The sequence below is a fragment of the Balaenoptera physalus genome (genome assembly GCF_965194825.1).
Source record: "Balaenoptera physalus genome assembly, chromosome: 1".
In the NCBI taxonomy this organism is placed as follows: domain Eukaryota; kingdom Metazoa; phylum Chordata; class Mammalia; order Artiodactyla; family Balaenopteridae; genus Balaenoptera; species Balaenoptera physalus.
In genome coordinates this window covers 56,549,377-56,565,666 of record NC_138882.1, presented here as the reverse complement: position 1 = coordinate 56,565,666, position 16,290 = coordinate 56,549,377, and the positions used below count along the sequence as shown (strand labels likewise).

The following is a 16,290-nucleotide window of genomic DNA, read 5'->3' as shown; positions in this document are numbered from 1 at the left end:
TGACCACTTAGAGGGGTGGGATAGGGAGTGTGGGAGGGAGACACAAGAGGGAGGGGATGTATGTATATGTAGGGCTGATCCACTTTTTTATATAGCAGAAACTAACACAGCAATGTAAAGCAATTATACTCCAATAAAGATGTTAAAAAAAAAAAAAAAAACAGCAAGCCCAGAGTGCTTGCCAGTTGTGGGTAGGAGTGGCTGAAAGAGTTTAAAAGGAGACAAAAAATGACATCAGACTTTGCAAAATCTTTACCCTCTACACATTCTTCTCTTTGTTCAGTCTTGTCCAGAACTAGGACTTCTTTCTAATGAGACCACAGGCTGTAAAACTAAGAAGCCAATATAAGATTTGGAGATGAATGGTTCCTGGGCTGGTTCTGTTAAAAATTTGCTTCATTTTCTAAGCACTTGTGACTTTTTTTTTTTTTAAACCTTTTCCATTTCTTTCTTTCCCTTTGTCTGTCAGCCCACCTCTACCACTTCCTTCCCTTGCCCTGCTCCAAAGTGCTCCTTCCTTGGACCCCCACACACTTTGATAGCTTTGTCTCTTCCTTGCAGAGCGTGTTTGGGGGAGTGTGTCTCAGCCAGTAACTGGAAGTAATTATGGAGGCACCTGCAGACCAGCTCTGAACCTCCTTGTTTTATGGGCATATAACATTCAGCCCTAAAAGTTTTACAGAACTCTTTTAAAGTCATTTCAACTCATGTCCTTTCCTCAAGCTGCCTGAGTTTCCTTTTTTTTTTTTTTTTTTTTAATAGAAGTGACTTTGGGAATCATTCTCTTTGCCACGTGCTACTCTGGCGGTCTTGCGCTTAAGCTGGGAAAAGCCAGTTGGAACTTGGATACAGCATCACTTTGGGAGCTTGGCTGTCTGCTACTGAGATTTAATCTTTTAATCAGCAACTTCTCTCTTTTCTTCCCCTGCACCATCCTCTGGACCACACAACAACCCTGTCTTAGTGTTTTAGTTCGTCTCTTATAATCAAGGCTGAAAGGTCTCCTAAGAAGGCACTTGTGCTCCCCGCCAGTCCGTTAAGCAACAGCTGCACCACACATGGCCACCAGTTGCTAAATCCAGAGAGCCCCATTCATATTATGTTCTATGTACAAGTAAGTGGTACTGGCATGTGGTGAGTTCAAGTTCCAGTACAACATTCAGGTATGCAAGAAATGTAACTTTTATTTATTCTTCTATAATGAACTTGATACTTATTTTGAGCCCCACTGTTGCTGGGTAGTAGAAATTTATTCTTAGTCAATTGAGTTTCTTTTGCCTGGGTCTGTATCTAACTGCAGAGCTGACTTATAAATACCAAGGCCATAGATGGAAGGATCCATTTTGTCCTTAGTCATCAGGTGATGCTGGTAACCTAAGATGACCCTTGTTCCCATCACAGGGTCCTTCACCTTCAGGGATTCTCTGGAAGGCTCTCTATCACCCAGCCCTCTTAGCCTCACTGGTCAGCATTCTTCTTTAGAACTAGGCTCCTTACCCAGGAATCCATCACTGGAATGAGGCAAACCCCCCCTGTTGTCAGATCACATGCACCTATTTTGAATCTTTATCCCTTTACTGGGGTCTCAAAAGATGGATTACAGTCCGTTTTATCTGGACCCACCACCGTCTATACAGTCCCATTATTTCCTTTTTATCTCTTTTGCTCCAGCTTAGGAGAATCTTTTCTAGGCTAAAATGTGGTGGTAGTGTTGGTAATGTGAGGCAGGGATTACTTTCCTCCATTTATCTATCATGCTGGCTAAACCATGGAGTCCTCTCAGGGCATGGTATAGGTTTTGGAAATCTCACATCCAGAAAAGGACTTCTTTCCTTGCTTTTCACTCTGTAATGTAAGGTAATGAATGAATGCAGGTAATGAACGTATGCAAGAGAGTCTGGCAGTAAGGTAAGGGGGAGGGAGGCAAGGAACCACTTGGGTGAAATGTTAGTATTTCCAAAATGTTGCCCCTCAGTTCACACTATTACTTCAAAATTTCCCCTGAGTAGGTACTCTTGGTCTGGTGGTCAGTCCCTAGGAAGCCTTGTAGGACAGGTTTTGGGGAGGTGAATGAGAGTAGAGAGAGTCTAATAGTGTCTCAGAGTGAAGACTGAAGGGCCAAGGTATGGTTGAAACATATATTGACATGTCTTTCTACTTCCTGTTTCAAAATGGCAGGTGAGACCAGAGAACACAAAGGAAGGAATTCTATTGTATGAAAGGGAATCCCGTCCCTCCCATCCTATCACATTTATCCCTCAATTATGTTTTTTTTGTTTTGTTTTGGTTTTTGTTTTAAACATCTTTATTGAAGTATAGTTGCTTTACAATGGTGTGTTAGTTTCTGCTTTATAACAAAGTGAATCAGTTATACATATACATACGTTCCCATATCTCTTCCCTCTTGCATCTCCCTCCCTCCCACCCTCCCTATCCCACCCCTCTAGGTGGTCACAAAGCACCAAGCTGATCTCCCTGTGCTATGTGGCTGCTTCCCACTAGCTATCTATTTTACATTTGGTAGTGTATATATGTCCATGACACTCTCTCACCCTGTCACATCTCACCCCTCCCCCTCCCCATATCAAGTCCATTCTTTAGCAGGTCTGTGTCTTTATTCCCATCTTGCCACTAGGTTCTTCATGACCTTTTTTTTTTTTCCCTTAGATTCCATATATATGTGTTAGCATACTGTATTTGTTTTTCTCTTTCTGACTTACTTCACTCTGTATGACAGACTCTAACTCCATCCACCTCATTACAATACCTCCATTTCATTTCTTTTTATGGCTGAGTAATATTCCATTGTATATATGTGCCACATCTTCTTTATCCATTCATCCGATGATGGACACTTAGGTTGCTTCCATGTCCTGGCTATTGTAAATAGAGCTGCAATGAACATTTTGGTACATGACTCTTTTTGAATTATGGTTTTCTCAGGGTATATGCCCAGTAGTGGGATTGCTGGGTCGTTTGGTAGTTCTATTTTTAGTTTTTTAAGGAACCTTCATACTGTTCTCCATAGTGGCTGTATCAATTTACATTCCTACCAACAGTGCAAGAGTGTTCCCTTTTCTCCACACCCTCTCCAGCATTTATTGTTTGTAGATTTTTTGATGATGGCCATTCTGACCGGTGTGAGATGATACCTCATTGTAGTTTTGATTTGCATTTCTCTAATGATTAATGATGTTGAGCATTCTTTCATGTGTCTGTTGGCCATCTGTATATCTTCTTTGGAGAAATGTCTATTTAGGTCTTCTGCCCATTTTTGGATTGGGTTGTTTGTTTTTTTGTTATTGAGATGCATGAGCTGCTTGTAAATCTTGGAGATTAATCCTTTGTCAGTTGCTTCATTTGCAAATATTTTCTCCCATTCTGAGGGTTGTCTTTTGGTCTTGTTTATAGTTTCCTTTGCTGTGCAAAAGCTTTTAAGTTTCATTAGGTCCCATTTGTTTATTTGTGTTTTTATTTCCATTTCTCTAGGAGCTGGGTCAAAAAGGATCTTGCTGTGATGTATGTCATAGAGTGTTCTGCCTATGTTTTCCTCTAAGAGTTTGATAGTGTCTGGCCTTACACTTAGGTCTTTAATCCTTTTTGAGTTTATTTTTGTGTATGGTGTCAGGGAGTGTTCTAATTTCATACTTTTACATGTACCTGTCCAATTTTCCCAGCACCACTTATTGAAGAGGCTGTATTTTCTCCACTGTATATGCTTACCTCCTTTATCAAAGATAAGGTGACCATATGTGCTTGGGTTTATCTCTGGGCTTTCTATCCTGTTCCATTGATCTATATTTCTGTTTTTGTGCCAGTACCAAACTGTCTTGATTACTGTAGCTTTGTAATATAGTCTGAAGTCAGGGAGCCTGATTCCTCCAGCTCCATTTTTCATTCTCAAGATTGCTTTGGCTATTCGGGGTCTTTAGTGTTTCCATACAAATTGTGAAATTTTTTGTTCTAGTTCTGTGAAAAATGCCAGTGGTAGTTTGATAGGGATTGCATTAAATCTGTAGATTGCTTTGGGTAGTAGAGTCATTTTCGCAATGTTGATTCTTCCAATCCAAGAACATGGTATATCTCTCCATCTATTTGTATCATCTTTAATTTCTTTCATCAGTGTTCTATAATTTTCTGCATACAGGTCTTTTGTCTCCTTAGGTAGGTTTATTCCTAGATATTTTATTCTTTTTGTTGTAATGGTAAACGGGAGTGTTTTCTTAATTTCACTTTCAGATTTTTCATCATTAGTGTATAGGAATGCAAGAGATTTCTGTGCATTAATTTTGTATCCTGCTACTTTACCAAATTCATTGATTAGCTCTAGGAGTTTTCTGGTGGCAGTTTTAGGATTCTCTATGTATAGTGTCATGTCATCTGCAAACAGTGACAACTTTACTTCTTCTTTTCCGATTTGGATTCCTTTTATTTCTTTTTCTTCTCTGATTGCTGTGGCTAACACTTCCAAAACTATGTTGAATAATAGTGGTGAGAGTGGGCAACCTTGTCTTGTTCCTGATCTTAGTGGAAATGGTTTCAGTTTTTCACCATTGAGGACAGTGTTGGCTGTGGGTTTGTCATATATGGCCTTTATTATGTTGAGGAAAGTTCCCTCTATGCCTACTTTCTGCAGGGCTTTTATCATAAATGGGTGTTGAATTTTGTCGAAAGCTTTCTCTGCATCTATTGAGATGATCATATGGTTTTTCTCCTTCAGTTTGTTAATAGGATGTATCACGTTGATTGATTTGCGTATATTGAAGAATCCTTGCATTCCTGGAATAAACCCCACTTGATCATGGTGTATAATCCTTTTAATGTGCTGTTGGATTCTGTTTGCTAGTATTTTGTTGAGGATTTTTGCATCTATGTTCATCAGTGATATTGGCCTGTAGTTTTCTTTCTTTGTGACGTCTTTGTCTGGTTTTGGTATCAGGGTGATGGTGGCCTCGTAGAATGAGTTTGAGAGTGTTCCTCCCTCTGCAATATTTTGGGAGAGTTTGAGAAGGATAGGTGTTAGCTCTTCTCTAAATGTTTGATAGAATTCGCCTGTGAAGCCATCTGGTCCTGGGCTTTTGTTTGTTGGAAGATTTTTAATCACAGTTTCAATTTCAGTGCTTGTGATTGGTCTGTTCATATTTTCTATTTCTTCCTGGTTCAGTCTTGGTAGGTTGTGCATTTCTAAGAATCTGTCCATTTCTTCCTGGTTGCCCATTTTATTGGCATAGAGTCGCTTGTAGTAATCTCTCATGATCGTTTGTATTTCTGCAGTGTCAGTGGTTACTTCTGCTTTTTCATTTCTAATTCTATTGATTTGAGTCTTCTCCCTTTTTCTCTTGATGAGTCTGGCTAATGGTTTATCAATTTTGTTTATCTTCTCAAAGAACCAGCTTTTAGTTTCATTGATTTTTGCTATTGTTTCCTTCATTTCTTTTTCATTTATTTCTGATCTGATCTTTATGATTTCTTTCCTTCTGCTAACTTTGGGGTTTTTTTGCTCTTCTTTCTCTATTGCTTTAGGTGCAAGGTTAGGTTGTTTCTTCGAGATGTTTCCTGTTTCTTGATGTAGGCTTGTATTGCTATAAACTTCCCCCTTAGAACTGCTTTTGCTGCATCCCTTAGGTTTTGGGTCGTCGTGTCTCCGTTGTCATTTGTTTCTAGGTATTTTTTGATTTCCCCTTTGATTTCTTCAGTGATCACTTCGTTATTAAGTAGTGTATTCTGTAGCCTCCATGTGTTTGTGTTTTTTACAGATCTTTTCCTGTAATTGATATCTAGTCTCATAGCGTTGTGGTCGGAAAAGATACTTGATACGATTTCAATTTTCTTAAATTTACCAAGGCTTGATTTGTGACCCAAGATATGATCTATCCTGGAGAATGTTCCATGAGCACTTGAGAAAAATGTGTATTCTGTTGTTTTTGGATGGAATGTCCTATAAATATCAATTAAGTCCATCTTGTTTAATGTATCATTTAAAGCTTGTGTTTCCTTATTTATTTTCATTTTGGATGATCTGTCCATTGGTGAAAGTGGGGTGTTAAAGTCCCCTACTATGATTGTGTTACTGTCGATTTCCCCTTTTATGGCTGTTAGTATTTGCCTTATGTATTGAGGTGCTCCTATGTTGGGTGCATAAATATTTACAATTGTTATACCTTCCTCTTGGATCGATCCCTTGATCATTATATAGTGTCCTTCTTTATCTCTTGTAATAGTCTTTATTTTAAAGTCTATTTTGTCTGATATGAGAATTGCTACTCCAGCTTTCTTTTGATTTCCATTTGCATGGAATATCTTTTTCCATCCCCTCACTTTCAGTCTGTATGTGTCTCTAGGTCTGAAGTGGGTCTCTTGTAGACAGCATATATATGGGTCTTGTTTTTGTATCCATTCAGCCAGTCTGTGTCTTTTGGTGGGAGCATTTAATCCATTTACATGTAAGGTAATTATCGATATGTATGTTCCTATTCCCATTTTCTTAAATATTTTTGGTTTGTTATTGTAGGTGTTTTCCTTCTCTTGTGTTTCTTGCCTAGAGAAGTTCCTTTAGCATTTGTTGTAAAGCTGGTTTGGTGGTGCTGAACTCTCTCAGCTTTTGCTTGTCTGTAAAGGTTTTAATTTCTCCATGAAATCTGAATGAGATCCTTGCTGGGTAGAGTAACCTTGGTTGTAGGTTTTTCTCCTTCATCGCTTTAAGTATATCCTGCCACTCCCTTCTGGCTTGCAGAGTTTCTGCTGAAAGATCAGCTGTTAATCTTATGGGGATTCCCTTGTGTGTTATTTGTTGTTTTTCCCTTGCTGCTTTTAATATGTTTTCTTTATATTTAATTTTTGATAGTTTGATTAATATGTGTCTTGGCGTGTTTCTCCTTGGATTTATCCTGTATGGGACTCTCTGTGCTTCCAGGACTTGATTAACTATTTCCTTTCCCATATTAGGGAAGTTTTCAACTCTAATCTCTTCAAATATTTTCTCCGTCCCTTTCTTTTTCTCTTCTTCTTCTGGGACCCCTATAATTCGAATGTTGGTGCGTTTAATGTTGTCCCAGAGGTCTCTGAGACTGTCCTCAGTTCTTTTCATTCTTTTTTCTTTATTCTGCTCTGCAGTAGTTATTTCCATTATTTTATCTTCCAGGTCACTTATCCGTTCTTCTGCCTCAGTTATTCTGCTATTGATCCCCTCTAGAGTATTTTTAATTTCATTTATTGTGTTTTTCATTGTTGCTTGGTTCCTCTTTAGTTCTTCTACGTCCTTGTTAAATGTTTCTTGCATTTTGTCTATTCTATTTCCAAGATTTTGGATCATGTTTACTATCATTATTCTGAATTCTTTTTCAGGTAGACTGCCTATTTCCTCTTCATTTGTTAGTCTGGTGTGTTTTGACCCTGCTCCTTCACCTGCTTTTTTTTTTTTTTTGTCTTCTCATTTTGCTTATCTTACTGTGTTTGGGGTCTCCTTTTCACAGGCTGCAGGTTCGTAGTTCCCGTTGTTTTTGGTATCTGTCCCCAGTGGCTAAGGTTGCTTCAGTGGGTTGTGCAGGCTTCCTGGTGGAGGGGACTAGTGCCTGTGTTCTGGTGGATGAGGTTAGATCTTGTCTTTCTGGTGGGCATGTCCATGTCTAGTGGTGTGTTTTGGTGTGTCTGTGGCCTTATTATGATTTTAGGTAGCCTCTCTGCTAATGGATGGGGCTGTGTTCCTGTCTTGCTAGTTGTTTGGCATAGGGTGTCCAGCACTGTAGCTTGCTGGTCGTTGAGTGAAGCTGGGTCTTGATGTTGAGATGGAGATCTCTGAGAGATTTTCGCTGTTTGGTGTTACGTGGAGCTGGGAGGTCTCTTGTGGACCAGTGTCCTGAAGTTGGCTCTCCCACCTCAGAGGCACAGCCCTGATGCCTGGCTGGAGTACCAAGAGCCTTTCATCCACACGGCTCAGAATAAAAGGGAGAAAAAAATAGAAAGAAAGAAAGAAAGAGGATAAAATAAAATAAAATAAAGCTATTATAATAAAAAATTTAAAAATTATTAAGAATAAATGTATTCAGAAAAAAATTTTTTTTATTTTTAAAAATAGATTTATTAATTTTTTATAATAAAAATAAGAAAAAATTATTAAGAAAAAAATTTATTAAGAAAAAAATTTTTAATTTTTTAAAATAAAAAATATGAAAAAACTTATTAAATTTTTTTTAATTTCTAAAAATAGAAAATAAGGAAAAAATTATTAAGAAAACATTTATTAGGAAAAAATAATTTTTTAAGTAAAAAAAAACGGACAGACCTGACCCTAGGACTAATGGTGAAAGCAAAGCTATACAGGCAAAATCTCACCCAGAAGCATTCACATATACACTCACAAAAAAAGGAAAAGGGGAAAAATTAATATATCCTGCTCCCAAAGTCCACCTCTGGAATTTGGGATGATTCGTTGTCTCTTCAGGAATTCAACAGATGCAGGCACATCAAGTTGTTTGTGGAGCTTTAATCCGCTGCTTCTGAGGCTGGTGGGAGAGATTTCCCTTTCTCTTCTTTGTTCGCACAGCTCCCGGGGTTCAGCTTTGGATTTGGACCCACCTCTGCCTTTAGGTCGCCTGAGGGCGTCTGTTCCCCGCCCAGACAGAACGGAGTTAAAGGAGCAGCTGCTTCGGGGGCTCTGGCTCACTCAGGACGGGGGGGAGGGCGCGGTACAGAGGAGGCGGGGCGAGCCTGCGGCGTGAGAGGCGTCGTGACGTTGCACCAGCCTGAGGCGCGCCGTGCGTTCTCCCGGGGAAGTTGTCCCTGGATCACGGGACCCTGGCAGTGGCGGGCTGCACCAGCTCCCGGGAGGGGTGGTGTGGAGAGTGACCTGTGCTCGCACACAGGCTTCTTGGTGGCGGCAGCAGCAGCCTTAGCGTCTCCTGCCCGTCTCTGGGGTCCGTGCTGATAGCCGTGGCTCGCGCCTGCCTCTGGGGTCCGCGCTGATAGCCGCGGCTCGCGCACGTCTCTGGAGTTCGTTTAGGCAGCACTCTGAATCCCTTCTCCTTGCGTGCCGCGAAACAAAGAGGCAAGAAGAAGTCTCTTGCCTCTTCGGCAGCTGCAGACTTTTTCCCGGACTCCCTCCTGGCTAGCACCGAAGCCCGAGCCTCAGCTCCCAGCCCCCACCCGCCCCGGCGGCTGAGCAGACAAGCCTCTCGGGCTGGTGAGTGCTACTCAGCACTGATCCTCCGTGCGGGAATCTCTCCACTTTGCCCTCCGCACCCCTGTGGCTGCGCTCTCCTCCGTGGCTTTGAAGCTTCCCCCCTCCTCCACCCGCAGTCTCTGCCCGCGAAGGGGCTTCCTAGTGCGTGGAAATCTTTCCTCCTTCACAGCTCCCTCCCACTGGTGTAGGTCCCGTCCGTATTCTTTTGTCTCTGTTGTTTCTTTTTTCTTTTGCCCTACCCAAGTACGTGGGGATTTTCTTGCCTTTTGGGAGGTCTGACGTCTTCTGCCAGCGTTCAGTGGGTGTTCTGTAGGAGCAGTTCCACGTGTAGATGTATTTCTACTGTATCTGTGGGAAGGAAGGTGATCTCCACGTCTTACTCTTCCGCCATCTTGCCCCCCCTGTTTTAATTTTATCCTTCCAGATGAGAAAAGGCAAAAATGAACAGTGGTTTTGAGTGTAGGAAATGATAATTATAGTCTCTAAAACTGGAGAAGTAGGAAGGAAAAGGTTATTGACACTACATAAAAAGGGGTCTTGAACCTACCAGCAAGGTCTATGAAGAATTAAGCCTACTGTCCTAATCCCTTAAGATTTCCTTTCCTCCCACAGTCACTAATTTCAGGCTACTGCAAATAATTTTTGAATGCCAATATGCTGTCTATGAAGAGAATGGGCACTTGTCTATTTGCAACTCTGTCCAATTCATTTCTGTCTTCTGGGTGTGTCTGGGTCTTAAGATCAGAACATGGAAACAAAGTGTGAGCAGCTTAGAGGCAAATCAGAGCTCCTTATGTGAGTGTATTTGTCTGCCTTGCCTGATGATGTCTGGTATCACTCTGTGAGGTCTGCCCAGTTTGTGGTCAGACCCTAGCTTTCATTTTCTTGGTGAATGAAGATGGTTAGGTGGGAGCCAGTGAGGGGTGGGAGCAAATGAGTGTGTGTGGCCAGGCTGCATTATGTAATTATAATAATATTGACAATAGTCTAATACACATTTTGAATTACTTTGTTCTGGAAAATAAGCTAAATGCTTATTTATCTGCATTACTATCAATACTTCAATTTTTATAACAACCCTTTGAGGTAGGAACTCTTGTTATTTCCATTGAACAGATCGGGAAATAGCCTTAGCACTTTTAAAGAATGTCCTCCTAAATAAAGATCAATACATTTCCTGTGAGAGTCCACAGCCAAAGAAAGAGCCCTGGTCACTCCAAAGGCCACTTACTGTGAGAGAGGCTTCTGTGCAATGGTGTAAGGAGTAACCACTTGTAACCTCTTGGAGTATGACCCGTGTTGTTTGTAACGAAAATGGAGGAAAGTGTGGGGCATAAGTACCCACTTCAGAAGATGATGCTGGTTTGCATGAATATTAAAAATAGTCCTGGAAGGTAGCATTTTGTACTATCTTTTCCTGATTTCTGTTAAGTTCCTTCTGGAAAAGTATTGCTCATTTCCCTGTGAGGGTAGGTTGAACCCAAGTGACAGAGAGGACAGGAAGGAGTTGCCACTCTTGGGACTCGGTTTTTACTTATTATATATCATGTATTCTTCCTTCTTTTTTTAAAATTGAAATATGATTTACAATGTTGTGTTAGTTTCAGGTGTACAGCAAAGTGATATATATATATATATATATATATATATATATATATATATATATATACTTTTTCAGATTCTTTTCCATTATAGGTTATTACAAGATACTGAATATAGTCCCCTGTGCTATACAGTAGGTCCCTATTGTTTACCTATTTTATATACAGTAGTGTGTATACGTTAAGCCCATACTCCTAATTTATCCCTCCCCCACTTTACCCTTTGGTAACCATAAGTTTGTTTTCTATATCTGTGAGTCTATTTCTGTTTTGTAAATAAGTTCATTTGTATAATTTTTTTAGAGTCCGTATGTAAGTGATATCATATGATAATTGTCTTTCTCTGTCTGACTTACTTCACTTAGTATGATAATCTCTAGGTTCATCCATGTTGCTGTAGATGGTATTATGTCATTCTTTTTTATGGCTGAGTAATATTCCATTGTGCATATGTACCACATCTTCTTTATCCATTCATCTGTTGGTGGACATTTAGGTTGCTTCCATGTTTTGGCTATTGTAAAGAGTGCTGCTATGAACATTGGAGTACATGTATCTTTTTGAATTAGAGTTTTTATCTTTTTCTGGCTACGTGCCCAGGAGAGGGATTGCAGGATCATATGGTAGCTCTATTTTTAGCTTTTTAAGGAACCTCCATACTGTTCTCCATAGTGGCTGTACCAATTTACATTCCCACCAACAGTGTAGGATGGTTCCCTTTTCTCCACACCCTCTTCTTTTTCCTTCTTAATGAAAAGTTTTCACCTTCCTCTTTTTAAGTTTTGACCAACATTCCTCTTTAGATTTTGAGTCTTATGCCTTACTCAGACTTTGGCATGAGCATGTGGTTTGTGTGTGTGTGTGTGTGTGTGTGTGTGTGTTCTTTTCATCAAAATGTGAAAGAACTTTTATAAAGTAAACCATGAAATAAGTTAATGTCTTTCTTCCCCATATGGGTGTATCAGTGTGTGTGTCTCTGAGTGATTAAAACCCACTCCCCTAATAACTTAACCAGTTTGTTTTAGCTGGAATAAAGAGGGATTGAGAGCAGTGTGGGATGCCCATGCTCAGGAGAGAGGAAGGAGAGCACACACTTGCGGGAAGGGTGTGAGGATGAACAGGCAGTGAGTGTATCACTTGACCATCTGTAGCAGATAGAGAGTAGATGTCTGCGGCTGCTCATTCCCAGCCTTTCCCCTTCTCCTCAGGCTACTGAGAGATGGGAGTCTGGGAACACAGCTCACCAAGCCGAGGTGGTGACGGTCCATAACACAAATTTCTCCACATGGTTTTTATGATTGTCTCACTCCGTCCTGCATGCTAGCTCTCAGAGGCACAGGAGGAGAATAGGAAGGACTCTTAGCCATAAGCCCGTGTAGCCCCCTCACTTTACAGAAGAGACCTTGGGAAAGGTTAAAGAGCAGGGCCAGTGTCACACAGCTAGTCAGGGTCAGGACCACATTTCAAAGTCCTTAAGTTCTAATCTATAACCTTGGTGTCTACTGGACAGAATTACTGTAAGAGGTCCAGGGTCTTGACCTTTTTCCTTAACATAGGTTGGTGTACACAGCACTTACTCCTGAATGAGAGTATGCACTATTCTAATTATATAGTAGGTAAGCTTATTACTAGGTGTTCCATACAGATGACTTGGGGCTAGAAGTATCATCTCTCTGGAATCAAAAATATAACTGTCAGTAAATGTGTTCAAAGGCTTATGCTTTTCATTAAAATTTAAGTGCCGTATGGTTAAATCTGTATTCTCCTGCTTTGGGGATGTGTATTAAGGGTGCTGTGGATGAGAACTCTGGCCAATTGTCCTTGGCATGGGGGAGATTTGCTGGCAGGGCTGAGGATTTGCATGTTTATGCTTCTTCCTCCTCTTATAAATAACCAAGTTTATTGAAAAGAGACTGTGAATATTTTTAGATTTGGAAAAATCTCATTTGGACTTGAGGCAGAGACTTCTAGAGGTTGATAAGAAGCCTACTATTATCATGACCATGCTCGTATCCACTTTGAGTGCCCCAAGGCCACACTCCCAGCCTATGTCTTTGACACATGCTACTTTTGCTAGCCCTTCTTCCTGGAACCTTATTTCTGTTCAGCTCTAGTTCCTTTCTCTGCTGCTAGAGGAGATCCCAAGAGAACTTGTCTTGGACTTACCATAGGATGAGGAGGTATTTGACATTTGCTCAGGGGCAAGAATATGGATAGAAAATAACTATTGATTGGGAAGCTTTTTGGTCTTTGGTAGTATTTCATGCATTGTGCTCCGAGTAATTCAGTATTCCATATGTCAAAAAGTATTCTACCCCAAACAGGTTCTGTGTTCAAATAAATTTGGGGCACAAAGGATTAAACAAAATTGCTGCAGGACTTTTCAGAACCTTTAACAAAACAGTTCTTAGGTACAATGTGAATCTTCCAGAGGACGTATGGCATGCTACCTTTCTTTCCTCAAGCATATTTAACCACTGATACTACTTTTTTTTGCAAAGAATCACCCAGGACCAGAGTTTATGAACACAATTTGGGAAAAACTACTCAGCGTAGATACTCAAAACTTATAGGCAAGTTGTAGCCTTTCAAAGTTTGATTCTGGCAAATTGGTATAGGCAATTTGGAGAGAACAAAAACGTGTTCTGTTAGAATCCTCATTGATGTGAAGGTCGATATTGCTGTTAGAGAACCGAGAGCATAATGGTGTATAACTTTGATGATAATTATTACTGAAACTGGATATGTAAACATGAAGTGGAAGGCATCTTGAAAGATGGAAATATTTCATTTTACCAGGTTTATTCAAATACTGGACACCCTGGATGTTTTTGAAATAGATCTGTTTTCAAACTAATTTTTACCTATAGATTGACATAATAATGATGCACAAATGTATAAAATTATACAGAATATATTTTTATAAAAGGAAAAAATAATAATGTTGAATGTTTACTGGAAGTAATAGAAATGATAAACAAGGGAGATGAGGTCTAGCTTTGTTTTAGATATGAAAGTAGACAATATATCTCAGGACAAGTCTAAGCATGGCTTGGTTAATGTCAGCATGTCTGAGTAGACTAGAAGAAACTAGAACTTGGATTTAGAAACTGCCCTTTGCAATATGGTAGTCACTAAAAAGGCAGATTGAGCTGCCCATTACAGAAACCAATGGGTGTGGCACCAGATACCCTGGTGACTGTATCCTGCCCATAAAACCATGTATGTAGTTGTCTATAGGGTTGTCTATAGGTATAGAGTTCAGGAATGGGACATATTGAATATGATCTGGCAAAAGAAAGGCAGGGCTATTCTTCTGGGGGGTCCGCTATACTCAGCAGACTATTGATACAGGGAGGACTTAGGTAGGAGGAATGAAGCAAGTCTGGGGAACTGTGATTGGATCTGGGACACAAGGGCAGGATCAGCCTGGAAATATAGCTAGGGTGACTCTGGATCCCAGAGGGTTGATCCAGAGCTGTTGACATTCCCTCTTCCAGGTCCTGGAGGTGAAGATGGGTCTGATCCTAACAATGTTTAGGGGTGAAGAAGGAAAGTCTTCCATGGGGAGAGGAGAGAAGCAGGGATTGGGAACTAGACAGATAGAAGTTGGGATTCTCAGAGATCCTTAGCCTTTTCTTTTGTAATATACAGTGATACCACTAGGTCTTTCATCTAAGCCCAGATTGGATGCAATGGATGGAACTCTTCTCTGAAACACCTCCCTTGGTGTTCTCAGGTAGATTTGGGAGGAATGAGAGTGGAGCAAATTCCTATAGTGCCCATGACATTCGGAATTTCATGGTAGTTCAGTTGGACTTGTCTTTTGTCTCAATGGTTGTTAGCTCCTTGAGATTAGGGGTCATAAAATCAGAAGCATCATGTACAACTGTCATTTACTAAACTCCTTCAATGTGCCAAATGCTTTAAAAAAGGAGTGCTCTCATCTCCACTTTACAGACAACAAAACTGAGCTTCTAGAAGGTCAGATAGCTGTTCAAGTCCTCAGAGAATCCCATGTGCTTTCACTTAGACCAATGGCTCTCAACCAGAAGTTTTAAAAAATACTGAGGCATGTACCCCATCCTCAACTATTTGGATTCATTTCACGGAGGCTGGCATTTGGACATCTGCATTTTTCAACAGGTGATTTTAATGCACAGCCAGGGCTGAGAATCCTGGGCCTCTATCATGTCACCTTGTCTGTATTGTTATCCCTGGCATTTAATACAGCACTCACCCAAGACAGAGGTTAAAGACATGTTTATTGATTGGTTCAGAAGGTATTTGTGGCCAGAGGGAAGACCAGGGACTGAATGCCACTAGAAGTTATGAAGCACCCCCTTAGAGGCTGGAATTGAACATTCAGTGTTTATCAGAAGACAGAGGGTGGCTATTCATTACATGCTTAGAGATGTTTTGCAAACCTTCCATTACAGGTGGTGTTGTCCTCAACCCAGCCTATTATGGCATGCCTGGCCACACCAACATCATGATCCATGAGGTGGGGCATGTCCTGGGACTCTACCATGTCTTCAAAGGGGTCAGTGAAAGAGAATCCTGTGACGACCCCTGCAGGGAGACGGTGCCGTCCATGGATACAGGAGACCTCTGTGCCGACACTGCCCCCACTCCCAAGAGTAAGCTGTGCCAGGACCCAGAGCCTATCAATGACACCTGTGGCTTCACCCACTTCCCAGGGGCTCCATTCAGCAACTACATGAGTTATACAGGTATCACAACAGTCCTGATGTCTTTGTTTTTTATTAAGATTACATGGGAGCCTTTTGGGGCCGGGAGGGTGGAGGTATGGGAATTAGAGAGGATTATCAAGCAGTCATTCATGCCAGAGAGTTGAAGTGTATTTGTCATGGCATATTCTTTTTTTTTTTTTTTTCATGTCTTTGAAGAACTTAAATATTGAAATATTAAGGGTCTCATTGACTAGATTCTCCTCCACTAAAAATTAAAAGATAAGCATATTTCTATCTCAGTTAAAAAGAGGGAAAAAGCCAAAAGCTCTCTTGAGAGCCCTTTGACCTCTAGAACTTGGTTATTTTGCTTCTTTCCCGTATTCATAGGGATTTACTCTGAAGGAGAGTCCAAAGGTAATGGAGAAAGAGGTTTCTGGTTCAAAGTGGCTCTTTGTACTATTTTTGAAGTTGGTCAAGAAGATGGCCCTGGTTAATTTTAAGCTCAGAGTTCCTTTTTCTGTTGTGTCATTTTTTAAAGTATCAGATTCTCTTCTTCCAACACTAGACAAGGGCTGATTCTTAGCTTGCCTACAGAAAATGGTGCTGTTTCATTTAAAAAATGGTACTTTCTTGGTCCTGGTTTTGTTGTCTTGGATTATGCTTCTACTTTGTCCTTTCACACCTCCCTTGTTTCCATCAAAAAGTAATACTACTCATCATCTCCTGATAATGGACTTAAATTTATCGCTAAAATTAAGGACTGATGTGATTTGATGACTTATTCCAGTGGTGAAGGAAGGAAGTAATTTTTCTATAA

The 16,290-nt window shown here is 40.5% G+C and overlaps 1 protein-coding gene across 8 annotated transcripts in view; it reads left to right on the top strand.

Annotated features, from left to right (window-relative positions):
- PAPPA2 (pappalysin 2) overlaps positions 1-16,290 on the top strand; it is a 431,292-nt gene that overhangs the window by 247,717 nt on the left and 167,285 nt on the right. For all 8 annotated transcript variants that reach the window (XM_082437017.1, XM_082437016.1, XM_082437015.1 and 5 more), the window contains one exon: positions 15,219-15,512. In XM_082437017.1, the coding sequence (XP_082293143.1) occupies positions 15,219-15,512 (294 nt within the window). The remainder of the gene's footprint in view (positions 1-15,218; positions 15,513-16,290) is intronic.